We start from the raw sequence: 27,546 nt of genomic DNA, 5'->3' as shown, positions 1-27,546 counted from the left end.
CTTTTTTTTTTTTTGTCAGTCGTGGGGCTTGAGCTCTAGGCCTGGCCGCTGTCCCTCAGCTCTTCAGCTCAAGGCTAGCGCTCTACCACTTGAGCCACAGCGCCACTTCTGGCTTTTTTCTTTTTGCTTATGTGGTGCTGAGGAATCGAACCCAGGGCCTCATGCATGCAAGGCAAGTGCTCTACCACTGAGCCACCTTCCCAGGCCTCTGGTGTTTTTTTTTAAACTTTGCTGTTTTGTTCTTCAATTATCCAACTGACTTCCTTTTCAAGATCCATGTGCTCAGGAACTTTCTAACAACTATCAAGATGTTTTCTGTTAGGTGCAAGGCCCTGGTCAGAATTGGTGTTTAGGAGATGGGAGCTGGACACTGATGAAAAGCTATCAATAAAAGAATGGGGTCAGCTCCCAAATGAAAACCCCAACAAACCCAGAAGCCAGCTCTGCCCAGGGAGACTGCGTTTCCTGTGATTTGCCATGTCAGCTACTAAACACCAGGACACACAGAGAAAATGAAATACCAATCCACTGATTCTCCTTTGGGATGAGCTCAAAATGTCTTTAGCCTTCCAGGGTCAAAATGAGAACATCCGCCTTCCAGTGATTGCTAAGTTTTGGAATCTGAAGAGTTACCAGGAGACTGTGGAGTTTTTGGTAGATGGAGACTGTGGCAGCTCCTACGGTCACTAGCTCCTTCCTTCACTGCTTCCTGGTTGATCACATGTGAGTTTTACTACGTCACAAGCTTCTGTCTCAATGAGCTACCATGCCAAGGGCACAAGAACAACACAGTCACTCAGTTATGAACGGAGACCTCCATAAGTGCAACCCCCCTTTCCTGCTTAGAGTTGATTATCTCAGGTATGTTATTTATAGAAACAGAAAAATGATTTGCAGAGCCATCATATAGCTTTGGCATTTTGGAAATTCTGTAATCTAATAAACAGATATGGTTGTAGGAAAGGAAGACATGTATGAGCAGAGACTATGTACTTTGAACAGTTTGATAATGCAGGGTTTTTCAGGGTGCTCCAAAGGCGTATTTCCAGAAAAATAGTATCAGAAGGGAACCTTACTTCATTGTTGGTGGGAGTGTAAACTTGTTCAAACACTTTGGAAAGTATTATGGAGGTTCCTCAGAAGACTCCACATAGAGCTCCCCTATGACCCAGCAATCCCACTTTTGGGCATTTACCCAAATGTTTACAAATAAGACCACACTAAGGCTACCAGCACAACTATGTTTATTGCAGCATTATTTACCATAGCTAAGATCTGGAACCAACCCAGGTGCCCCTCAGTAGATGAATGGATCAAGAAAATGTGGTATATATACACAATGGAATTCTATGCCTCCATCAGAAAGAATGACATTGCCCCATTTGTTAGGAAATGGAAAGACTTGGAAAAAATTATATTAAGTGAAGTAAGCCAAGCCCAAAGAAACATAGTTCCCATGGTTTCCCTTATTTGCAATATCTAGTATATGTATGAGTCAAGCAGAAAAGGTCAGATAAAGGTGATGTTAGGAAAATGAACCCTAAGATATGTATTTAAATGTTTTTTTTTCTTTCATGCATTTGTTTCTAAGGCAATTATAAGATTATTTCTTTGTTGCTTTGTATGTTCCTCCCCCACAGTATAACCCCTATTTTCACTGTATTTGATGTCGGTATAATTTGTGGAGGGGAAGGGGAAAAACAAGTCGTTTAAATAAGGATACAGGTGGACCTGTTGCAACAATGAGAAGTACAAGTTGTCATGTCGAAAACAAACTTTACAACCTGGGGGGGGGGGGATTGGGTGGGGGAGGAGGGAGGATGGGAAGGGATGGGAAGGGGAAACAAAGGAGGAGGCTACAATGCTTGATAAGAAATGTACTCGCTATCTTGCCCATGTAAATGTAACCCCTCTGTACAGTATTTTCACAATAAAAAAAATAAAAATTAAAAAATAGTATTAATCTCCTAACAGAAAGACCCCTGTCAGGGGTTAGAGAGAACCAGGAGAGAAACTGTTGAGGCAGACAGGCAGGTGGTTGAAACCCAGAATGTAGTTGGGCAACAATGATATATTTCTTGGGGTGACAGAGAAGTTGGCAGTACTTGGGTTTTAACTCCGAGCCTCACACTTCCTAGGCTGGCAGTCTACCACTTGAGCTATGCCTCCAGCTCTTCAGTGATATTTCTGGATGTTAAATAAGAGCAGAGCTGTGGTGGCAGAACACCCTTATCAACAGAAAGTAATTGTCACCCTTGAGGTGAGGTTGGTAGTTGGGTATTCAAGTAGATTGGTACACAGAGTAGAAGCTCACAATTTTCCTGTTCAAAAGAATAAAAGATGGAATGAGAAACAGGTGAATAATATACAACAAATGTATTATTTTCACAATCTTTTGGGGGTTGATTTCCAAGATTCTTTACCCAGTAAACTTTCCATTTTACTCTCAACAATGCTGACTTCTTTGACACATAGTTTAAAGTGCTTCATACTTTTATTTCTGAGGAAACTATATTTAAAAAGGAAACTATATTTTAAACATTTCATTCAAGGATCTGAAAAAGAGGTGATTCATTACCAAGATGTGTGGGCAGAAAATCTTTTCCCCATGCACAGTTAAGAAAATGTGGGAGGTATTCATTTGTCACAGGAAAAAATCTCACCGAGAAATATACATTAGGCTGTAATTAACTCTGAGAATGGGCCTCTTTAAAAATTCTCCATTAAATTCATTCCTGGTCTGTAGCTACTAAACGCAGGTAGAGTGTCTAGGGTCAGTGTCAGTGAGTGATGGAACAGGAAAGTAGGCTGGCCTGACACGGGGTGTCTGAACCATCCTGGCTCAAGCCATCCCCAAATCAGTTGTGCTCCTGAGCCAGACCACGGTCCAGCCAGGTTTCTTGGCACGGGCACAATTCTCAGGCAGATTCATGCTAAAAACTGGTTCATTCCTCAGCTACTGTGATTCAGTCTTTTTCCTGGTTCCAGAACTTCTCATTTCTCTGAATTTTTTGGAGGTTGGCCATCCTTCTCTAGAGTCCTGATGACACTGTGTACTTCATTTCACCCATCTCCTCTGTGCTGGCAGCTGGCGTCTTCTGTAGGAGCACTCTGTATTTCTTTCTGTACACAGAGGTACTTCTTACCCTGATTCTTTCTGGGCACTTGTCAGACCTTCCCATTTGTAATCCAGTGAGGCAGCTTCTCTTCCAGACTAAGGATCAAAGCAAAGCCTCCCTAAGATTTCCCTGAGGTCTTGGCTATTAGACCAAGCTCTGCTTTCATTTTCAGTCTCCAAATCCTTTATTCTCATTGTGCCCCACACATAAAGCAGATCAAATCAGAGGGAAGCAGAGCAGCTATGTGTATGCTCGAAGAGATGAGCCAGGTAATGTTCAATGTGGTAATGCATGTTGTTTCTTAAAGCTTTTTCTTTGGTGTTTGTGTGTTTGTCTTGGGGCTTGAATTCAGGGCCTGGGTGCTGTCCCTTAGCTTTGTTGCTCAAGGCTAATGCTCTACCGTTTGAAGTAAAATAACTTCTGACTGTACTGAGATAAGAATCTCATGATACTTGGGGCGGCTCCAAAGAGCAATTCTCAAATCTCAGCCTCCTGAGTAGTTAGGATTATAGGTAAGAATCACCAAAACCCAGATGCTGACAGCATTTTTTTTTGACAGTCCTGGGAATTGAACTCAGGGACAGGAACTTCTGCTCAAGGCTAGCACTTACCACTTGAGCCACAGTGCCAGTTCCAGCCTTTTCTGTTTATGAGGAATTGAACCCAGGGCTTCATGCATGCTAGGCAAGCACTCTACCACTAAGCCACCTTCCCAGCCCCTGACAGTATTTTTAATTGGTAATTAAGAAGAGCGATGGAAGGGCTGGGTAGGGGAGAGATGGATGAGAATGTTGAAAGGGTATGAGATTGTATTCATAAACTGTTTTATTAAATAGCAATTTCTTTGTACTTAAGAGATAATAAAAATCAAAAAAAGAAAAGAAAACAAAAAAAGAATTCTGAAACCTGGAGTAAAGGGAAACCATTTTCATGAATCACCTTACCTCAAGCTATCATACAAATTCTACAACTGAGTACTTTATGCTTAGAATTACTACCTTAGTATGACCTAAAGAACAAGTACAAATCACATCTGACCTACTTAGACTATATTCTGCCTTGCAAACACCCCATGATGGAAGAAAGTGTGCCAGGCTTTGGACTTCTAGGCTCTCAGCCTTGACAAATCCTAGGTTACCCTGTAAATGAGGCAAAAACCTGCTTAAAAGCTTCAGCCGCAAAACAGAAAAGGGGCCAAAGAAATCTCAACCTCATTTATAAAAGAAATAAAATTATTTGATCTTATACAAGAAATACTAATTAATAACAACTCTGGAAGGGGTATTCATGATTGAATACTCTTTGTAAAAGGCAAGGTACTAATTAAAATAAGGAAATGTTCAAACTAATGAGGCTTACATCCAAATGATACTGATAAGTATGTATTTTGGACTATACTTTGTGTAGTTCTGACTCTTCACTTTTATGACTCGACATTACAACAGGAGTAGGCACTCAGCCATTTTAAAAGTGCAATTACATGTTAGTATTACCACTGTATTTTAAAGTTTATATAACTATCTGATTCTGCTTTTCCACACAACATTTTGCCATCATTCTTTTTAAGGAGGTATGAGAAATAAATACTAAAAGAGGATTTTAAAAGCAAAATATGACAACCAGCTGACAACGCATGCCAAGCCTAGTTTTACATATCAAAAACTAAAACAAAAGAAAAACTCTTAGAAAAAAAGGCTCATGTGGCATTTATATTTTATGTTTTCAGTTATTTAATAGCTTTAATAATTATCCAGAACACCCAAATTACCCATAAACACCACAGGAACAATTTAGCTTCGACAGATTACTGGCTAAGAAATAAAGCAAAAATGTTAATATTCAAAATAAGTAACCCAAGCTTATTTTAGAGGCAGTTAATGAACGAATCTCTCTTGTATACTAAGTAGGCTGGTCATGCTTGGCCCAGAATTCCTGAATAATGATGATTCACCACTGCAATTTTCCTTATTGTTTTGCAATGTTCCATTTATACTAACAACAGTTCTGAACCAATACTAATCTAGAAGCATTTTTGCAGGTAATTTAGAGTATATTCTTCAAGTAATATGTATGCATAATATAGTAATTAAGACATACTAGGGGAACTAAAAGCTTAACAAAAATCTTTCTGAAACATAATTGAGATTCTGCTTGAAATCAATTAGACCATAGAAATATTCAGTTAAGTACTTTCAAAAAAGTATTTCATACTGAAAAATACTTAGAACAAAGCCTGAATCTGAATTCTTGATTTATGTTCTAAATTTTTCACTCTTCAAATATTACATAAACATGAAAGGATTGTGTTTAATTCTTCCATATGCAAACCATGTCATCCATGTATTATATTTTCCATTCTACTTCTTTACCAAAAATCGTGTGATGTCTGATCCATGCTTTGATGCTAGAGATTGTCTTTTCATTTGGCTTCTTTCTTTGGCTTGTCTGGCAGTTCTCTGGAAGTTAACAAATGTGCACCGAAAACATTAGGAGTAAAGTACTGGCTACAGGAGCTCAAAGACTTTATTATATATTTAATTTGAGGAAAAAAATCAACATTGTTACTATATTCATTGCATGGCCAATAGGGAGTACTCTGAGCCAAAAGGCAGAGTACCATGGCAACTCTGAAAAGTGAGCTGAAATCCTACATTCACCAGGATTCAATTTGGAGGAGAAAACATAAAACTATAGGGCATGACTTGCTACTCATTAAGACAATGAATCCCTTATTTGGAGACTGTTGGAAATCCAATTTTCCTCATTTAGGCAAGTGTACAAGGAACATCTATAGATAGATTTCTCAGAGTGCAGTTGGTACAAAGTCTGCTCTGATCTTCCTGATCACTGGGCCCAGAAGCTATTCCCAATTGAACAGATAAGGCAATGTAGAAATGACACAGACTGGATCTGGGTTTGTTTTCTAATCTCACAAATAAAATTTTTTATGGTAATCTGAAAAAATTACAGAAAGGACTAAATTTTCTTCGGCTATTTCTTAATTCTCTGATAGGTCTTGAATTTGATCACACTTTTGCATAGCTGAGAAATCGGGTGGCTTGTGGCTTTTTCCCAAGTGAAGTCCATGTTCATGGGAAATGGCCCAGGTGCAAAGAGTGAAGACAAAAAAAAAAAAGTAAAACTAAAAACAAAATAAAAAACAAAAATTTTGCTTGCGATGATACTGTGAAATCTAAAATATCAAAAGAAGGCTAACAGGTCTCATGTATTACAAACATTGGCAAAGGATATGAAATTTTCAAAAGTATAAACGTAACTAATTAGACCTTTTGATAAACAGCGGCTTTAGGCATAGTTCAATGGGATACTCCATTAATTGTAGGGTTTGAGGAAACATAACTGAATAAAATCCTATGAAAGATGCATGGTCATTAACTCCTACAATGTTAAAAAATACCAAAATATTTTGACTCAGTGATTTTTGCTATCTAAAAATCTATCTTAAAGAATGACTTTAAAATGTAGGAAACAATTTTGTTAATAGGGAATGTTCTGGGTGGCATTATGTTTCAGAGCTAAAATATCTGAATAGCTAAATATTAATCAGCTTGAAAATGGATAAGTAAACTAATTGTATATAATGCAAGCAATAAGTGATAAAAAGTTGGATACAAAGTTGAATACTGAATATATGCTTTTATTTAATTTAATTAATAAATTAATTTATTTTTTGTGGCACTGGGGTTTGAATTCAGAAGTCTTCACTTGCTAGACAGGTGCTCTTCTACTTGAGCCATACCTCCAGCCCAAATATGTTTCTTTCTACCATTATCTTAACAGGTAGGTCCTTCCATCTTTTGATAACACTGTATTATAAACATTCATACTGGTAGATAAAACCTATATAACTTTTCTCATTCATTTTAAGCAATAAAGAATTGCTGAAAAAAATGTGGCAAGGCCATTAAGTTTCATAGGTAAGCCAATAGTGTGATCTTTGCAAGTTAAGTATGGTAGACTTAGAGATCATTCATGAATTTTTTTCAGATACTTTAAGATATCCTTAGTTGTATGAAAATGTATGGCTCTCAATACACAACAGTTCTAGTTTTAGGGTCTGTGTCTTTTGAAGATGGTAACACATAGGATAGACACCTTCATGTTTTCTTGCTAGTGGAGATATGTCTTAGGCACTAGAATAAATTAGGAGAAGAGCAGCTTCTCTTTCCTCTATGATTGAGAACTTACAAAGGCTTTGAGAGGGGAGACCAAAGGTCTAAGTTCCTCCATACATACATGCAGCTTTCCGTTGATCTGCTCAGAATGGAGTCAAAGTTACTGTCTGTGAGCATCACTGACCTCCTTGTGACAGACTGTGCAGAGAGTCTGTAGGTTGTCCAGGGAACACTGTCCTCCTCCCTCATACACTGGCTTCATGTGATCCACCTGCCAGAAATGTCCTTCTACTGGGTTTCTTATCATTTCATTCAGCTGCAAAAGACCGACATGATCAGCAAATTTCAACATACGCTGGAGAAAGTGTTTGTTCCGCATTGTGAAATCAGGTTTCTACAGCAAAATCATGGAGAAAATACATTAGGACAGGTTTTTCTTTAGCTTTGTGAGTAAACAGCAAAAAAACAAAAATGATTCTCTAGGTTAGTAATTTAAAGGCATTAAAATGTGTACCTGAAAATGACTTTTTTTCTCCCTTATCTCACTTATAACTTTTTAGAAAGTTACAAGCAAATTATCAAGATTCTTCACAATGTAGGAAAACTGGTTGTTTCTGTACCTTTGAATTAGTTTATATATTCACTAAACTAAAAGTGAGAAAACAATAGTAACAGGATGAACATTAAAACTCAAGTTCAATGTCAGTGGCTCATAGCTGGGCACTGGTAGGTCTTCTCTGTAATCCTAGTTACTCAGGAGGCTAAGCTCTGAGGATCACCGTGTGAAGCCAGCCAAGGCAGGAAAGTCCAGGAGACTCTAATCTTCAATTAATTACCAAAATGCCAGAAGTGGAGCTGTGGCTAAAGTGGTAGAGCACTAGCCTTGAGAATAAACAACAACCTAGGCCCTGAGCTTAAGCCCAAGGACCAGCACAAAACAAGACAAAGCAAACCAACAGTCTTCAATTGCTGACTTAAATGTATTTAACACTGTATTAGTGGCAATGTAATAGTAAAAACTAATACCCAGAAATTTTACATTATTTGCCTGAGAGCTTCCAAGTTACATGAACTAGAATGTAACCTTTTGGAATTAACACAGACATCCACTTAAAACAGCCACTATATGGACAGTTCATATATATATATATATATATATATATATATACATATATATATATATATACATACACACACACATATATATATACACATATGCATATATATGTATATATATATATATATATATATATATATATATATATATATATATATATACTTTGTATTTAGTCAATGATGACCTACATTAAAAATTGGATGTATTTTAGCATTTTACTGGAGATAGTAAAACCAATGTGCACAATGGCAGTGTAGTTATATTACAAAGATGAGTATGCCAGTTGTTTTTATTTTCTTGGTCTTAGGTAGAAATTATAATCATCTTCATGACTACTAGTCATGAGAATCCAAAGTCATTTCTAAGACACTTTTAAGAAAGCTTGCCAGCTCCTCTAAGGCACAGTGACCTGATCGATACTGCTGACCTGTGAGTGACCTCAGTAGGCAGTAAACTTGGTCTAGCTGACCTCTTTCACAGCCTGCCATACTTCCCCTTTTGTACTAAACTTCCTAACAACTGCTAGGAGATACATATTGGTTGATTTTGAGGTTGGCATTGTTAGAAGAAACTAGAATAACAGTTTGAATGGAACATTCTTAGAAAAAAAATCCACCTTGGTCTGACTTTTGTAACCAATTCTTCTCTCTGAACAGCTTTAATCCTGACATACAGAATGATCCCAAAGCTGCTGCTTTTTCACTAGCAACTGTACAGCAAATCCACGAGGGCCACATCTAAACACTATCTCATAAACTGATTTTCCTCCATCTGGGCTTCTGATTCTTACAGCACTCTGGTTTGGGATGTTTACCATGTGACTTCTACACCACTAAACAGGCTGACTTCAAGATGAGCTTCATTTCATTGTGCATCTCTTGGAAGCATGTCTGCTGAGGCAGCGGACAGTATCCAGAATGTGGTAGACAGCCTTCAGAAGAGTGTGATACATCTCTCCTCATTAGAGACATAGTACATTTCTATAGCTCTCAAAGATGATAAATTTATCATGATAAATACATTAATAATATTGATAATCAGTAATAATAATATTAACTCTATAATACAGCAGTGATAGGTAAATAAAACTGTCATTTGTTTAGCTAGCAGGAATTCATCTCACATTTTAGTTGCAATTTGAAAGCAATAAAATATTTATCTCTTATAGGCCTTGAATTTGCTAGTAATTTGCATAGCAGAGGAATATCTTTTTTGTTTTTTTTTTTTTTTTTTTTTTTGTCTGTCATGGGACTTGAACTCTGGGCCTGAGCGCTGTCCCTAAGCTCTTCAGCTCAAGGCGAGTGCTCTACCACTTGAGCCACAGCACCACTTCCAGTTTTCTGGTGGTTTATTGGAGATAAGAGTTTCACGGACTTTTCTGTCTGGGCTGGCTTTGAACCATGATCCTCAGCTCTCAGCCTCCTGAGTAGCTAGGATTATAGGCATGAGTCACCAGAGCCCCACTAGGAATATCTTTTTTTAATCCAGTTAAAATCCAATTAAACCCCTATAAAATTACATATCTTGTTTTACTTAAAAGTTTACAACTGTTCAGAAAACAAGATCAGAATCCAGCTGAATTTTGGAAACCCAAGTGAATATTGATGCCTATGACCTATCAATATTTTGTTAAAATCTCTTAATTAAAACTATATTTTACAATGGAATGAATTCACATACACATCAGCCTACATCTGCATGTGTGCACACACACACACACATCCCCACACACAGGTATCTCAAATGAACTACATTTTTCAGATTATTTATTGGCTCTTGCCATTCAATATTAACATCATGAAAAATGGAACCACCAGGGGGCTGGGAAGGTGGCTCAGTGGTAGAGCGCTTGCCTTGCATGCCTGAGGCCCTGGGTTCAATTCCTCAGCACCACATAAGCAAAAAGAAAAAAGCCGGAAGTGGCGCTGTGGCTCAAGTGGTAGAGCGCTAGCCTTGAGCTGAAGAGCTGAGGGACAGCGCCCAGGCCCAGAGTTCAGGCCCCACGACTGGACCCCCCCCCAAAAAAAAATGGAACCACCAGACTTTGTGTCTGTAGATGCAAAGCATCACTTGTTAAGATCTCTTCCCAAGGCGCCCCCCCGCCCACCCCCATCGCCCCTTTCCTTTTCAGTCATGCTTCTCCACTATGCGTGGCGGGGGCAGCAGTTTGGTAAATAAATCAACTTCTTTTCCTGCCTGAATTGCACGTGGTGTTCTCTTCATCGGCTTCCTAATGAAACCTACCTATTTAATATACCTTACATCTGTTGCCATGACTCGGATGGGATTTTTGAGTTGGAAAAGTTAGAATTTCCTAACCACCCCTTTTCTGTGAACCAAACTGCCTTGAGACACCACGCAAGACTTTTCACCAATACTATTGCTGGCCTTCACATCCACGTCCACACCACTTCTCTACTCTGTTCAGTGCCAGCCAGTCTACATGCAGTCCAGATCCAGTCCATCTCTTCCAACCTGGAAGACAGGCCTCATTCCCGCCTAGACCATCCTGATTACCTCCACCATGTCCCTCAATGCATGATGAGACTTCTCCAGACTTCATCCAAGAGACTTGCCTCCTCCACACTTCATCTAAGGAGTCACGTCTACCAAATGACTGCTGCTGCCTGCTGCCTTCTACCAGAGGGGATCACATCTCAGCCTTTTACCCCTACCATAGATGCGGAAGTAGCCAGAGAGAATCTTCTTTATCCTTTTTCATAATTATCAAAAGGATGGAATGTAAGGTCTGCACATGGACACCTCCCTCCCTCTTGGCTAAGTTTCTGCCCAGTATCTGTTACCTAGGTAACTGGCAGACCTGGAAGCAGTCACCTCCCCCTCCTGCTAGGTCACATCTTGGGCCACCTCTGGTCACATGCCTCCCATCTGACCTTAGGAGGGTCCCAGACCCTGAGCTCACATCCAGATCCAGGGTGGCCACACCTTTCCCCCACCTGCCACCTCTTCCTGTCCCTGGCCTAGATAAGTCCTAGCTCAGGGGTGGGTCCCCCCTCCCCCGCCTCCCCCTGGGGTGGATCCCCCCCTTCCCTTTTCAGCCATGCTTCTTCACCATGCATGGGGGCAGCAGTTCGGTAAATAAATAAACTTCTTTTCCCTCCTGAAAAAAAAAAAAAAGATCTTTTCCCAAAATAATGGAATCAAAATCTAATTAAGCTTCTACATCTTATCAATATTTAGGAAATTAGAGGAGATAAAAGAACATGCCAAAAAAGTACCATAAAGACACATGGAGATAAATTTAGACTGTGGGAAATCCTGTAGGCAGAGAATCCATTTAAAAAAAATTTTTTTTGGGGGGAGGGGTCCAGTCATGGGGCCTTGAACTCTGGGCCTGGGCGCTGTCCCTCAGCTCTTCAGCTCAAGGCTAGTGTACTACCACTTGAGCCACAGTGACACTTCTGGCTTTTTTCTTTTTGCTTATGTGGTGCTGAGGAATTGAACCCAGGGCTTCATTGCAAGGCAAACGCTCTACCACTGAGCCACCTTCCCAGCCCAAAGAATCCATTTTTATCAACAATTAATGTTTAAAAAATGTTTAAAAAAAGGGATTGGATAATATTAGCGGTTAAATAAAACTTAAAAGGCATAACAACTAAATAATATAACATATTCTAATTCTAAATCAAACAAAAGTAACTTTTTTTTGTACCAGTCTTGGGACAAAGTTAACTTCTGAAAAACATTTCAGAGACAATCTTGGAAACTACATATGAACTTATTATATTTAAGAAATCATTTGAATTGTGATGTACTTGAAAGAAAGGAGAGAAGGGTAAAGGAAGAGATTGAGGGAGGGAGAAAAGAAAGGAGGAAGGAAGAAAGGAGGTCAGTCTACCTTGGGAATACCTAATAAAAATAATGACCTATCGTTTAGAATTTACTTTATTTTTTTATTTATTTTTTTGTTGGTCGTGGGTCTTGAACTCTGGGCCTGGGCACTGTCCCTCAGCTCTTCAGCTCAAGGCGAGCACTCTACCACTTGAGCTACAGTGCCACTTCCAGTTTTCTGGTGGTTTATTGGAGATAGGAGTCTCACGGTCTCTTCTGCCCGGGCTGGCTTTGAACCGCGATCCTCAGATCTCAGCCTCCTGAGTAGCTAGGATTACAGGCGTGAGCCACCAGTGCCCGGCTAGAATTTACTTTAAAATAGTCCAAGAGGGAAACAAAAGTGAGACAAGGGTAAGATAGAATCAAATGGCAAATTGGGGTTTACTATTGAAGCTGGATGATGATTATTCCTAATTTGTATATATACTTGAAAATTCCCATACTAAAAAGCTTAAAAAAGGCACTTGCTTCCTTTTTTGCTCTTGCCTATAATCCTAGCAACACAGTAGAATGAGATCTGAAGACTGAGGTTTGGAGCCAGCCTAAACCAACAACTAAATAGCAAAAAGCCAGAAATGATGGTTCAAGTGATAGAGCTCCAGCTATGAGCGACAAAGCCAAGCAAAATAAAGTTCACATAATATTAGGGAGTCAATATTCATCGCTCAGCACAATGTTGCCTTCTTTCTGTCATGAGATATAATTTACCTGTTCCAATGGGAGCTTTGAAGTCCAAGTAGCATCTAGAAGATTCTTCCTCTGACTTTTAGGGGCATCTCTCACACATAAAAAGAGTTCATGTGCATTCACATTACATAGCTGACATACCCCATGTTCAGTTTCAAATACTTGGGCTCGAAGGTAAGAATTATTAGATCGAATCCAAAATTCTTCCTGACATTTCAGAGAACAAAACCGTGAATCCCAAGCATTTGCTTGATACTCTTGACTCGTGGGATGTTGACAGCGAAGGCAAAGTGGATTTCCTTCATTATCCACAGCTTGCAAATACCCTTTAGATGTAGAAGGATTCACAATGAGATCATCTTGAGATGTGTAAGAATTTCCATCTTCAAGGAGCTCTCTACAATTAAACAAAATGTCAATAGGTAATAAATAAATAATGACCATAATCAATGCCTCATATGAAGGTCTAAAGTTTCTATGTGGATAAACAATTAGCAGGGAGTCCATAGATTTTGTAACTCAATATGAAGATGAAATAGTTGTAGTGGGCATTCTGTATTCCTTGACAGGTAAAGAAAAACAGTGTGTTGCAAAAATTAAATTGATACATGCTGCCTCTCGTGATTTTACATGTGTCCTTATAAAGGAATTAGACTTTGAAACATCTGGAAAAATTGGAAAAGATGTTAGAAAATGTTTCTTTAGGCTGGAAGAGGCTAATGTCAAATCCTAACTAATGTTTATCAGCTACCTTTTTTCTAACTATAGTGGGTCAGAGAGGTCCGTACAAATTCCTCCAGTATCTTCTGGCTTACAGGATACATACAGGAAGTCTTCATAGCCATAAGGTGATAGATTGAAGTAGCTGACCATGCTGATAGGAATGACCAGAGAAAGCTCATTAACTCAGGTAAACTCAGGGCTGGTAAGATTAAAATCAGAACTAAAATATGAGAACATGTAATCAGTTTGTTAGAATTAGGAAAAGGTACATTACTTAACTGATTTAAAAGTCCTACAACAGTGGAGCACTGGTGGCTCATGTTTGTAATCCTAGCTACTCAACAGGCTGAGATCTGAGGATAGAGGTTCAAAGCCAGCCCAGGCAGAAAAGGCCCTGTGAGACTTATCTACAATGAACCACGCAAAAATCAGAAGTAGAGCTGTGGCTCCAAGTGTAGAGTGCTAGCCTCAAGCAGAATAGTTCAGGGACAGTACCGAGGCCCTGAGTTCAAGTCCACAACCGTAAAAAAGAAAAAGAAAAAAAAAAGAAAGAAAGAAAAAGTCCTACAACTAGAAATAACTGCTTAGCTTATTTTCTATGGTAGGTTAGCATCAAAGGAAAATCTTTCTCTGGTTAGAACAGTTCAAGGTTAGAAAACAGCTTGAATTTGTATCTTCCATCATTTCTTATTTACAAGATGTTAAGATCACATGCTTCACATAGTTGCTAGAAGGACTAAAGAGCTATGAAGTCATGAAAGCTCTTTGTAACCTCTAACATGACACATGAAGATGAAGTACTATTACAAAATTAATATATATTTTAAAAGACCTATTTTCAGTACTACTGTGTCCTTACTTTGTGGAAGGATCCTGAGGCCTAGAGTCTTTCATGATCAGACGAATACAGCCACCATCATTCTTCACTTTGTTCATTGAGGCAACAGCAACATCTTCTTTGGTGATGTATCTAGAAGAATTTACATATATTCAGTAGATTTTCTCTCATAATAGTTTATATTGTACTTTGCAAGGGCACAATAAGCAAAAGCAAACTATAACTCTATTATTGTGCTAATACTAAAGTTAAAAACTGTTGTCCTTTACATGAGGGTACATTATGTAGGAAACATATCTCTTTTTCTTTTTCCTTATTGTTAAAATGAGCATATATTAGTTGTTCAAGGAGGTGGTTCATACATGTTACAATGTATCCCAATCAAACCCATTCCCTCAATTACTCTTCTTTATTCCAATCCCAGATTCTTAAAATAGCCTCCATAGTTTTCACTGTTCCATTTTCATATGTACAAATAATTACCTTGACTACATTCATCCTCATTCATCCTCTTCATTAGCCCTCTCCTCCTCTGCTGGTGACTTCTCATCCCAAACCCATTTTCCTGGAGAAGATCTCTCTTTGTTCTAATTTGTTCCTTCAAGGTTTATTTTTTCTAAGAAATTCAATACTTATTAAACTACCCTTTGGACCAATTTTTAAAACTTAAGAGGAAAAAGGTGGATGTGGAAATAAAAAAGACTGAATACAGATCAAACAGCCTTACAGATGCTACCTATTAAGCTATGCAGAGACCTTCCCAGTATCTTACCTCCCTCTTGACCATCTCTCTAAGGCACCTCCATATTATCTTACTCAATAGCAATACTGTAGCAGTGTTTTGTATAAAGTGATTCTCATTTTAGTTAACCAGGTTCAATCACATCTCCTACAACCTGAAGGCTGTTCTCATTAGTTTCAGCCCATACAAGGTTTATGGAATCTTCCACTCAAACAAAACTACTCTTGATGTGGGATTCAAAACCTTTTTATACAACACTATCAATACCACACACAATGGTTCAGGGACTGGAAGTAAAGAGGAAAGTAATTCTAATGAAAAGTGACAGGGGAATTTAAGTAGGTAAAATGCAATTACCCAATTAATTCCTTCTAATTAGGATGGCCCAGTTTCTCTGGTAGTTTACACCTCTTATGGAATTTGTAAAAAGTTAGTTTAGACTTGATTTCTTCATATTTTGAGTGTTTTTTTTGCTTTTGTTTTGTTTTTGGTTGGTTGTGGGACTTGAACTCTGGGCCTAGGCACTCTCCCTGAGCTCTTCAGCTCAAGGCAAGGGCTCTACCACTTGAGCCATTTTTCTGTAACAGAGCTACTCTGCACTTTTATATTGATAATATTCATTCAATTATGTGTGTAAATCATGTAATACACTTACCTGTTATCTGATTAATGGGCACGTACATCATTTCCAGTTTTTCTATCACAAACCATGTTACTGTCTCATCCACATTAAGTATGCCCAAAATAAATAAAATTCCTGATATAAAAGTCTTGAGTGCTTTAAATGTGGGCGGATTTTACTAATTTCATTTCTGCTAAGCTGAAGCAGTGCATGTCTCTATCAACAATGAATGACAGTGTGTGCACTCCCACACACATGGCATTTTTAAAAAGTCTCTGCTGACGTGGCATGGTGGTGCACGTTGGAATCTCGGCACTTGGCAGGCAGAGGCAGGATGACTCAGGATTTCCAGACCACGTTGGGCAAAACCTCTCACACACACAAATAAACAAATTCTCTGCTAAAAGGGGTAGGCATTTTTATTACTTTAAAATTTCATTTTTCCTATAACAGAACAGATGGGTATCTTTTTTTTGGGGGGGGGGTCCGGTCGTGGGGCTTGAACTCTGGACCTGGGCTCTGTCCCTCAGCTCTTCAGCTCAAGACTAGCTCTCTACCACTTGAGCCACAGCACCACCGGCTTTTTTCCTATGTGGTGCTGAGGAATCAAACCCAGGGCTTCATGCATGCAAGGCAAGCGCTCTACCACTGAGCCACCTTCCCAGCCCCAGATGGGTATCTTTTCATATTTGCATTTCCATTTGTGTGTCTTCCTTAAAGTAACAACAACAGCACAAAAACAAGCTAAATTCTTTTTTGAGAATCACAGTTCTTCCATTGATCAAGCTATACTGTACTCATAACCTGACAGATGGAATTGGAATGTCTTTCTACAACTATTTAATAATAAAATAGTAAAAAGGAATCACAGTTCTTTTTTTTAAGTTTTCTTCTTTTGAGTTCTTTAACGTGCTCATTGAGTTTCTAAACTTCCCCCAAACTTCTCATTTCTTCAACCATTTTATTCCCTTGGTAAAAAACACTTTGCTAAAGTGTTCTTGAGGATTCTAAATAAACTCAAAATGTTCCTAAATCTGAGGGCAATGGAATATTAAGTCTTGCCTCTGGTATTTTCCAATGTGTGAATGCTAGATGCTGAGAAATCTAGTCAGTGATTTAGGAACTAAAAATAACCTCTTGCTCTCATGTAAGAGCCTTAAGCATACATTCTTGAAGTCCACATACACCCCAAATCCCAGATTGATCCGCCCCAAGAAAGAGAGGTGAAAAGTTTCCAAGTTACCAATATTTTAATTTTCATTGAAGTATGCTATTAAGCTTAAAGTATATCATCTCCCAAACAGATGTGGTATAGCCTAATTTTGGCATATAGGGAAGGAAAAATGTTGGTTACTAAACTAATTCCTGGATTAATAAGAGTTTAAATTGGCAATTGCAAAATTGGTGTATGTTGCAAAGTGGCCCGTTCTAATGAATACAATCCAGGGTGGCTTTGGGTCACTTTTTAGAGATTAGTTATAGGTAGAGGATAAACAGAGTGGCCAACTTTCTGCTAAATCAAGCCTACTTTTACTAAATCAGAAATGAAACTCACTCAAGAACAAACTGTGGCTGGTGATGTTTTCATTCTTTGTTTTTGTTTTGTTTTGTTTTGAGCCACAGCTCTACTTCCACTTCCAGCTTTTCTTTTTTTCCTTCTTTCTTTCTTTTTTGTCTGTCATTGGAGCTTGAACGCTGGGCCTGGGCGCTGTCCCTGAGAGCTTGTTTTCCGTGTACTATCTCTCCCTTTACCTCCACTGAGCTGGGTCTTTCCAAGGCTGATGGCCCTCTGGATCCATTTCTCTAGAGACTACACTGATGTGAGCGTGGGAAGGAAGGAGCTCCAGGGCCTCACTCCTCCCTTTTGTTTAGCCTCAGTTTTCACATCAGCTTTTCCAAAATGTTGAGATTTACTGAGTTCTGGCCGGAGAACTCAGAGTGCCTCTGACAGCGTCTCACCTCGGCAGGTGCATCAGCTGCATGTTGAGGAGCTAGGTATCCCTCCTTCATAGTGCTCTCTGTTCTTTTTCCTCCATTCCTATTTTTAATGTCACGGTTACAGTAGTCTTTTACCTTTGACAGTGGACACACTGTCGTATTTTTTTTTCATTTCCTGCTTTCTTTCTCCCTTTCTTTCCTTCCTTTTTTCCTGCTTCCTCTCTTCTTTCCTTTCTCTTTCTCTCTGTCACCCAGGCAAGTCTCAAAATTCCTGAGCTCAAGTGTCATCCCCTCAGCCTCCTGTGTGCTGGCACTAAAGGTATGTACCGATGTGAGTAGCTTCAGCAGAATTAAGGTATCTCCTAGGATTCCCGCCTCAGATCACCTAGCCAATTACCAATCTAGGTAATGCCATAAAGGAACATTTCAGATGTAACTAAGGCGAACCAAAGGTGCATAAGCCTCACTAAGCAAAGGATTTGACACTCGCTGCTGGCACTGTCCATGTACTAGGTAGGACAGGATTTCTAGTCCTACTAGGTAGGACAGGTTTCTAGGAAATGATGGTAGCCCTCATCGACACACAGGAAAGTAATGGGAACCGCAATTCTACATGTGCAAGAAAATAAGTTGTGACAACCATATGAGTAAGTCTGGGATTGGCTTCTAGAATCTACTTGGTCAATGCCTTCATTTTAGCCTTGTAAAACACATAGCAAAAATAACTAGCAAGGGGGTTGGGAAGGTGGCTCAGTGGTAGAGTGCTTGCCTTGCATGCATGAGGCCCTGGATTCGATTCCTCAGCACCACATAAGCAGAAAAAGCCAGAAGTGGTGCTGTGGCTCAAGTGGTAGAGTGCTTGTCTTGAGCTGAAGAGCTGAGGGACAGCGCCCAGACCTAGAGTTCAAGCCCAGGACTGGCAAAAAAAAAAAAAAACAAAAACAACTAGCAAGGGTCACTCTGAACTTCTTAGAGAACTATGAGAGAACAAATTTGCATTGTAATAAGACACTAAGTTTGTGGAAAGTTGTGATGGCAACTATAAGAAATGAATGTTACTTTTCTCTCCACTTCAAGTCTTTCCTTTTTTATTTAATTTCCAAACTTCTGTCAGAGTGAGCTCTTAAAAATACAAATCTGATTCTTTAAGATACAGCCTTACTGTATAACCTACATTTAATTTTATAAATAACACTGTATGTCTGACTTCAATTTGTATTGATTTTGGGTCAACTTTTACATATAATCAGTCATTTCTTTCAATTGATACTTTAAGTAGTCCATCATATCTGATGGAGCAGAAACAATACAACATAGTTAGAAATGTTTGGAATGGGCTATAAATTCAACTGTGAAGGGAATTTATTATGTAAGAAAGACAAGATCAATGCTTCAACCAAGACTGTATTAATAAGAATGGGTAAAGTAGAGAAGACTGGCACAAATATTGAAAAAAATAAAATAGGCATCATGCTTTTGATATTTGTACATACTTATGCTTGTGTATAAATACATGTGCATGCACACATATGAAGAAATGCATGGGGCTGGGAAGATGGCTCAGTGGTAAAGCGCTTGCCTTCCATGCATGAGGCCCTGGGTTCGATTCCCCAGCACCACATAAGAAAAAAAGCCAGAAGTGGCGCTATAGCTCAAGTGGTAGAGCGCTAGCCTTGAGCTGAAGAGCTGAGGGACAGCGCCCAGGCCCAGAGTTCAGGCCCCACGACTGGACCCCCCCAAAAAAAAAAAAAGAAATTCATGCATAGGTATTTCAAATCCACTTGTACATAAAGCAATACATCGAAAAAATTCAACTAGTACATGACTTTTAACCAGGCCCAAAGTGGTAGCTCACAGATAAACCCAGTTATTCAAAGGACTTTACTTGACTAAGGAAGTATTTTATTTTGGAAGTGGTGCTGTGGTTCAAGCAGTAGAGCATTCGCCTTGAGCTGAAGAGCACAAGGACAGTGCCCAAGCCCAGAGTTCAAGCCCCACGACAAAAAAAAAAAAAAGAAAGTATTTTATTTTAAAATTTGAACTTGATTCAAAAAGAAACTTATGTAACTGTAATCCCTCTATCCATCACCTTTACTATAAATATAAAGAAATGTTTGAAAAAACTGAACTTGAATGACTTCCGATAAGATATGTATTTTTCAATTTGCTATCATCCTAAGCTAGGTCCCATCCTTTTTTCTTTTTTCTTTTTTGTTGGACGTGGGGCCTGAACTCTGGGTCTGGGTGCTGTCCCTCAGCTCTTCAGCTCAAGGCTAGCGCTCTACCACTTGAGCCACAGCACCACTTCCGATCCCATCCTTTTCTTACTCATTGATGGTTCTTTCTTTTGCCTTTTTAAGTCATTTATTTATAACCCTGGAGTAAATGTATAAAGTGCCTACAACTCTAAAAATCCTGTAGTATTATGCCTAAGATTTTGCAATAGTAACACTATAGGCATTCTAGAAACAATTTTTTTTGTGGGTCCAGTCCTACTTATTATAGGATTTTCAGTAGAATTGTTGGCTCATGCCAAGAATGTGTATAGACCAGTAAGAAGCACTTCAGTTGCATTCCCTAGTCTTGATCATCTAGAATATTTTTAGAGATTGCAATCCTGGCATCACTGTCCCTGATTAGGAATCAATGTCCTAGAGAAACATTCCCTAAGAGTTTCAAAGGTACCCTTCCCGGTAATTTTTAGATCAGTAGTAACAATTATATATTTTCATCCCCATTCTATTTTTTAATATGTTTTTAATCATAAAGATACTGTACAGAGGGGTTACAGTTACATGAGTAAGGTAATGAGTACATTTCCTATGAAGCACTGTTACCTCCTCCTTTGATTTTTCCTTACCATCCCTTCCCTCTCCACCTCCCCAACTCCTCCCTCCCCACTCCAAAGTTGTAAAATTCATTTTCAATATAGTGTCTTGTACATATCATTGTTACAATGGGTCAACCTGTATCATTGTTTAAGCATTTTGTTATTTCCCTTTCCCTCCCCAAATTAGAAAAATGTATATACAAGATGCAGGGCACCAGAATCAAATACAGTGAAAATAGGGTTTATACCATTGGAGAAGAACATACAAAGAAACAAAAAAAAAATCACATAGTACATTATAAGTACATTAACCAGAGCAGCAAGACTCTTATCTCCAATTAACCACCAGAAAACTAGAAGTAGTACTATGGCTTAAGTGGCAGATCACGTGCATTGAGCTGAAGGACAGTGTCCAAGCCCAGAGTTTGTCCCACGACTGACCAAAAAAGAAAAAGAAAAAGAAAAAATAGGAATTTGAGATCACACAAAAGTATACTTAATTGAGACAAAGAAATGGTGATGTAATGAAAATGTCGAGCTACAGATTAAGCAATGATAGTGACAAATGTGTCACAATTGAACTTTCCTTTTATTTACTTTTCAAAACACAAACCTGATAGCTACTTTTCACTTGTTGAAAGGGGCTAGTGCATCTCCCTGGCTGCATGACACCTGAAATGCATACCACAGGAAGCCGGGGAAGATAGATCCCAGGATATATTCTAAGATTCTTAGAGTAAAATGTCTTCCTGTTGATAGTAAGTGTCCTAGGCTTAACAAGTCATAGCTTCCATGGCTCTGGCTTCTCGACTGATAAGCTAAAGTCATAGTGACCAAGATCCAACAACCTCATATCTTCTAACAGATTTGATCGAATTCACTATATATCTAATTATATTGCTCTGAAATAATAGAACTGTGGTTTTATAAACACTTTTCTCTCAACTTACCAGGATTTTATTATTGGGTCAGTAAGATTAGACTTTCTATAGGAATAACCCTGAAAAGTAATAAAATACAAAATAAAATAGATGATTCATACCTTTTAGTACTATTTTGTTTGGCTTGTTGTTTTGTGATCTCTTCCAATGCAAGGATCGGGCTACAGAACAGCTGTCCACTTTTCCTAATTACCCTTTGCTTCATGGCAGTCAGACAATTCCACTCGCGAACAAACCTCAAAATCTGATAGAAAAGAAAATAATAAAAAGAGTTAACAATCATCATGCATCTTTCTGTGAAAGTGAAGTTATTTACAACATGAGAAAACTTCAGTTTTTTCTTAATCCCCCAAACAAGTTCTTGAGTAACACAATTTAAGGATTTTTTTCAACTTGAAGTTTCATATATTTATTGTAAATTATCTTTGGCTAAATTGTAAAAAGATTCTTTCAATACGAAGATCTGCTAAAGGCATGTTTCAGGACACTCACTTTATGCCCTTAACACACAAAAGGACAAACTAATAAATGTGCTAGGTGAAAGGAAAACAAGATTGGAAGCACCTAGCCCAGAAGCAGACAAGGCAAAGTTTCCTCAAGAACAGCAGGTCTGGCAGGGATGACCAAAGAACAAAATAACATCAAGAATAAGTTTCTATTTGATACCTGTTACCCTAGGGGGGGAAAAAACCCACCAATAAAGTTGGGTCATTTTTGTTAGGGTTATTTTCATTATTAGTCCATTATAGATAACTGGCTGTTTAGAGGGACTGGGATCTGAGAGTCAGGATTTGTTGATACTAAAGAAAATAGCACACTGCTATTTTTCTTTTTTTTAAAAGATAGATGCAGCTGATCTCCTGGAAATGCTCTATTTCTACTAAAAGTTGTTTTTTTTTTTAAGCCACTGTTTGCCTTTTGTTTTTCTTTTCAAAAAAAAATGCTCACTGCATGCTGGGTCAGTTCCTGAACATGAAGATCCTTCTTAGCAATGATCATAAGTCAACCACAGATCTGAAATTAATCTTCCCTGGCAGGTATCTGGCCTGTAGCTCCATACTAGTGATTTTGATAATGACTCCAGAGTCACCCAACATGATATTATCCCTGCTCCCAGAATTTGTCACTGTTAGAACTTAACCTTAGGGATAAAAATGTGACAGATACAAATATCACAGTTGCTAATTCTGTGAATGAGAAATTAAATGTGAGGAAGATTCTATCTGTAGAAACAGCAGCTCTAGGTGTGATCATTTGCTAAGAAGACAGACTTCACATTTATTTTTAGCACTAGGGTAATTAATAGACACTGCCTGGATTGCTAAAAATACAGAAGGTGATTTGATTCTGTAATAGGCCACATAGCACTGTTTTACTAAACTCAAAGTGATCATTAAAATTATATAAACAATTTTACTTAAAACAAATACAACTATTTTACATAAAAGTAGTCTTACCAGTGAGCGATTGTGTTTCAGTTGAAAACTTGCTGGTAAGTCTTCCCAAAGGTCTAATTTTATATCCAAAGGAATGAAGTTACAATTCATGGGTTTTCCATCCTATTTTAGAGTAGGAAGACATCATTGTCAATCCTTTTTATTCTTCAAGCACTAGTAACTACTTTAGAAGAAAATAATTATATTATGGCATAATATATCTGGTGTGCTAAAAGATAAACTGGATAGCACATTGTAAGTAAGGGTGTAACCAACACAGATAGCTCCCCTATAGGGCTAAAGGTGAGAAGGGGAGGTAGATTCTCTCTTGCTCTCTGTAGACCTGCATTGCCTACATTTAGCCTCAAGTCTTTTGCTGTCAGGCTAGGATGCTGACAGACTTGTCACACTTCTTTAGTCCCTAATCTTAGAAATATGTAACAAAACAATGTCATGTTTTGTATTCTCATATGCATGCGTGAAATCTGTTGAAATTGTTTTAAGAAGGGGTAATGAAAGAAGGGATACACTATTTGCATGTATGGAACCATCACAATGAAGCCCACTTGTACAAATAATAAATGCTAATAAAGCACATTAAAAACTACGAGTTATAAATTGCAAATCAATACAAAATAATATAATGCCCTTGAAGTTACTAGCAGAATGCTCATTCTCAAATCAAGAAGTAAATGTCTTTATACTTTCTGAAGATATATCTCATATCAAAGAAGGTTGAATGGTGACACTGATCAAGATGCTGTGTACTCCTAAATTGACACTTTGAAGTGAAACCCCTTTGTTTCTTAAAGATAATAATAGTAATATAAAGAGATCATCAAGAAATAGGCTGAATAGCCCTCCCCAAATGGTTGATATACCTGTCAGTGTTACAGGCACAGGAAAGTAAAGAGAAGATAATGCTAGAGAAATTATTTAATATTCTTTGATTCCCTTAAACAATGTCATATCAGCATACAAGGACTTGAATTCTCACCATATGAGGACTAAACAAAGCTACATTTAGTTCTCAATAATCACTGCACACTATCCTGAAATCTTGAGGTTAAAAAATAACCACAAATAGGGTTGCAGTTAATTAAATGCAACAAGAAGTTACTTCTTTTTCAATGAGGAAGAAGAATATCTCAAAGAAATTCTAATGTATCAACAATATTTCAACTCATATTCTAATTCTCCTTAAGCCAGAGAAATGTTCCAACTCCTTCTCTTTGAGAAAAACAAAAACAAAAACAAAAAAATCCAGCCAGGTGCTGGTGGCTCATGGCCATAATCCTAGCTATTCAGGAGGCAGAGAGAAGGCTGAGGATCATGGTTTGTAGCCAGCTGGGGAAGGAAAGTCCATAAGACTCTTTTTCTCCAATTAATAACGGAAAAAGCCAGAAGTAAAGCTGTAGCTCAAGTGGTAGAGTGCTAACTTTGAGCAAAAGAAGATTAGGCACAGTGCCCAGGCCCAGAGTTCAAGGCCCAGGATCGGCAAACAAACAAGCAAAATCCATAAAAAGTACTTACTTAAACTTTAATTTGTAACTATAGTGTTTAATTGTAAATGTATGTAATTTTAAAGTTTAGATATATAATTATAAAATGTAATTGTAAACCTTAGATTTTGGTTGAAACACAGTCCTAATTATAGTACAATATTCTAAATTTCCTTCCTTCTTTCCTTACTTCCTCCCTCTCTCCATCCCTCCCTGCCTCCTTCCCTGATTATTTCTCTCTCTTTATGTGTGTGCTGGTACTAGGGTTTGAATTCATGGCCTCACATTCTCACTTGGCTTTTTGTTCAAGTCTATTTGAGCCACACCACCATTGTAGATGTTATTTTGGTTCTAAGGAAGGGCTTCATCTCACTCTATTGTAGCTTTGAAAAGACATGCCAATATTTCATTTGTCTCATGTCTTGTTTTTAGAAAGCCACAGTAAACTTTACATTTGAGATTTATGACAATTATATCAAGGATGAGAGGTAGTTTATGCTACACAGGCCAGGTAGAAGAGCCAGAAATGTTGCTACGGTTGGTAAGTTTTTCTCTGCCTCCACCCCAAGGGGAAAAATGTTGACCATAACTTCACTATCCAGAATGAAATGTTTAAAGACTTTAAGGGACTCTGAATTCCTGGTGTGCTTTGACTACCTCGCTTTTCTTTTCTTTTCTTTTTTTTTTTTGTCGGTCGTGGGGCTTGAACTCTGGGCCTGGGCACTGTCCTTCAGCTCTTCAGCTCAAGGCTAGCGCTCTACCACTTGAGCTACAGCGCCACTTCCAGTTTTCTGGTGGTTTTTTGGAGATAGGAGTCTCACAGTCTTTCCTGCCCGGGCTGGCTTTGAACCGTGATCCTCAGATCTCAGCCTCCTGAGTAGCTAGGATTACAGGCGTGAGCCACCAGCGCCCGGCTACTACCTCGCTTTTCAAGCTTCTTCTGGATCACTTTTCTATTCCTCTCATGTGAAGGTTTGAGAAACACAGCCTCAAGCTGCAGGCCTTCTGGAAAAGAGACATTTAAAACCACTTGCAGGGTATCAAAGGAGTCACTGGTCTCCCCAGTCTCTCTCAGTACACCCAGATTCTCCAAAGGGTGGGCGGGGTTCATTACCACAAGAGGAGAATAGCTTAGTTCTTAATCTCTATCTTGTTGTGGATCTGTGCTAGATCCTGTTTAGGAGTTTTAGATATTTATGGTCTCGACATTTCCTTCTAACTGAAGAGTATTACTAGCCAGCACCAGTGGCCCATGCCTGCAATCCTAGTTATTCAAGAGGCTGAGATCTGAGGATCATAGTTCAAAGGCAGCCAAGGTAGGAAAGTCTGTGATGCTCTCATCTCCAATTAATCACCAAAAATCCAGAAGTGGAGTTATGGCTCAAGTGATAGAGCTCTATCCTTGAGCAAAAAGCTCAGGGACAGTGTCCTGACCCTGAGTTCAAGTCCCAGAGCTGGCATACACACACACACACACACACAGGCAAACACATACACACACACACAAATACAACAATGAATCATGACATCAACATGATATATTACAACAAAATGAATATCAAGATACAAGAATCCCATTGTATTGAAATGAGACTTTACAGAATATTGCTAAAAAGATAAAGCAGCTTAATTCCTCTGATTACATACACTTTGAAAATGTAATTATTTTTCATGAAAATATGATCTTTACATATAAATATATAATGAGTGTAGACCATTATTAAAAATAGGATAGTGAATATTTTAAATGTTTCATTTTAATATTGAGTACTGTAGATATAAAGATGTGCTCACACAAACAAAGGCTCCTTAAAATCCATGAAACATTTCAGTGACACAGAGGGGTGCTGACTTGAAAACGCTGAGCATCGCTAAATTAGAATATCATAGGAATCTGAGTGATCTCATCACAAAAGCTTCCTATCTTTATTCAACACGGAGATGAGTTAGGTGTCTAAAAATGTGTCATCTCCTGCTGCTTTCAACTATCTAGTGCCAGAACTAACACTTCTTGAGAATTTATGAGGGCTAGGCACTATGCTGAGTGCTCTTTAGGACTAAACTTATTTTATCTTTCTAACAAATCCCTCCATAGTGTACAGTTGAGAAAATAGAAACACAGAGAAGTTAGGTAATGCGTCTAAGATTATACATTTAATAATAGATTTAAACAACGGCAGTCTTGCCCTGAAGTCTATACTCTTAATGAATATCATGTTTTGCCTCTCATTATCTTTAGATTTTAACATAGGACCTGGATAATTAGCTTTAAGAAGAAAAAAAAAACTAGATTAGATGCCTATCTCACTGTTAAATATTTCCATTAAAAAATAAGAAAAGGATGTCTTTATGTTTCGAGCTATGAAATTTACATGATGCTTACCTTAGTATAGAGGTGAATCCGGTCAGTATTCTTACTTGCACAAAACATTAAGGTATCGTACACTGGCAGAGTGTCTGAATGCTTCAACTGCTCTACTATAAACAAAAGAGACTGAAGATTCATATTCCCTCTATTGAAAACAGTTTATTTTGATGAAATTAACTTTAAGATGTCATCAGACTTTTTACTATAAGTACTGAAATGAAAAGTTACATATATCAAAAACCTGGGAACACAACAGAAGAGCATAGATTTGATATTAAAGGAGCAAATACCCATTACTGAAGGAATAAGCAAATTTCTGACATTCTTGCAAAGGCATAACTTAGTACTTCTTAGTACTTCTTGGGTCTTAAGACAAGATTCTGGCAAACAGAGGAAGCTATCTTACTTTTGGTTAACTGACATGTGCAAAAAGATTGCCTATTATATGTCAAGTAAAGCAACTGAAGGTAGGCCACCATGTCGAAACCCTCAGAACAAATCAAAGAAATGCCAATGCAAAAGAGGAATTTAATAGCTTTAAGCTTTATGGCCTGGTTTTTGTTATGGTTAAGGTATGTCATAGTTGCATGTGTCACAGACAATATGCTGATTCCTAGTTTGAGGTTTAGCTCACTAGGCATTTGCCGTCCTGCAACCCACGTGGAGGAAGAATCAACAAGGAAATCAGAAAGGCA

At 38.3% G+C, this 27,546-nt stretch overlaps 1 protein-coding gene across 3 annotated transcripts in view; it reads right to left on the bottom strand.

The window, feature by feature from the left end:
• Positions 1–4,839: 4,839 nt before the first annotated feature.
• Zranb3 (zinc finger RANBP2-type containing 3) overlaps positions 4,840–27,546 on the bottom strand; it is a 215,872-nt gene continuing 193,165 nt past the window's right edge. For 2 of the 3 annotated variants that reach the window (XM_070023988.1, XM_070024004.1), the window contains exons 15-21: positions 26,867–26,961; positions 23,003–23,104; positions 21,647–21,789; positions 14,494–14,604; positions 12,933–13,308; positions 7,440–7,571; positions 4,840–5,575 (exon numbers count right to left, since the gene is read on the bottom strand). In XM_070023988.1, coding sequence (XP_069880089.1) covers positions 5,477–5,575; positions 7,440–7,571; positions 12,933–13,308; positions 14,494–14,604; positions 21,647–21,789; positions 23,003–23,104; positions 26,867–26,961 — 1,058 coding nt within the window. In that variant the 3' untranslated portion in view covers positions 4,840–5,476. The remainder of the gene's footprint in view (positions 5,576–7,439; positions 7,572–12,932; positions 13,309–14,493; positions 14,605–21,646; positions 21,790–23,002; positions 23,105–26,866; positions 26,962–27,546) is intronic. The other variant, XM_070023996.1, reaches the window with a different exon arrangement.

Source organism: Dipodomys merriami, unplaced genomic scaffold (genome assembly GCF_024711535.1).
Source record: "Dipodomys merriami isolate MVZ:Mamm:240054 unplaced genomic scaffold, mDipMer1.0.p SCAF_1, whole genome shotgun sequence".
Lineage (NCBI taxonomy): Eukaryota > Metazoa > Chordata > Mammalia > Rodentia > Heteromyidae > Dipodomys > Dipodomys merriami.
This window is presented reverse-complemented; position numbering and strand designations above follow the sequence as displayed.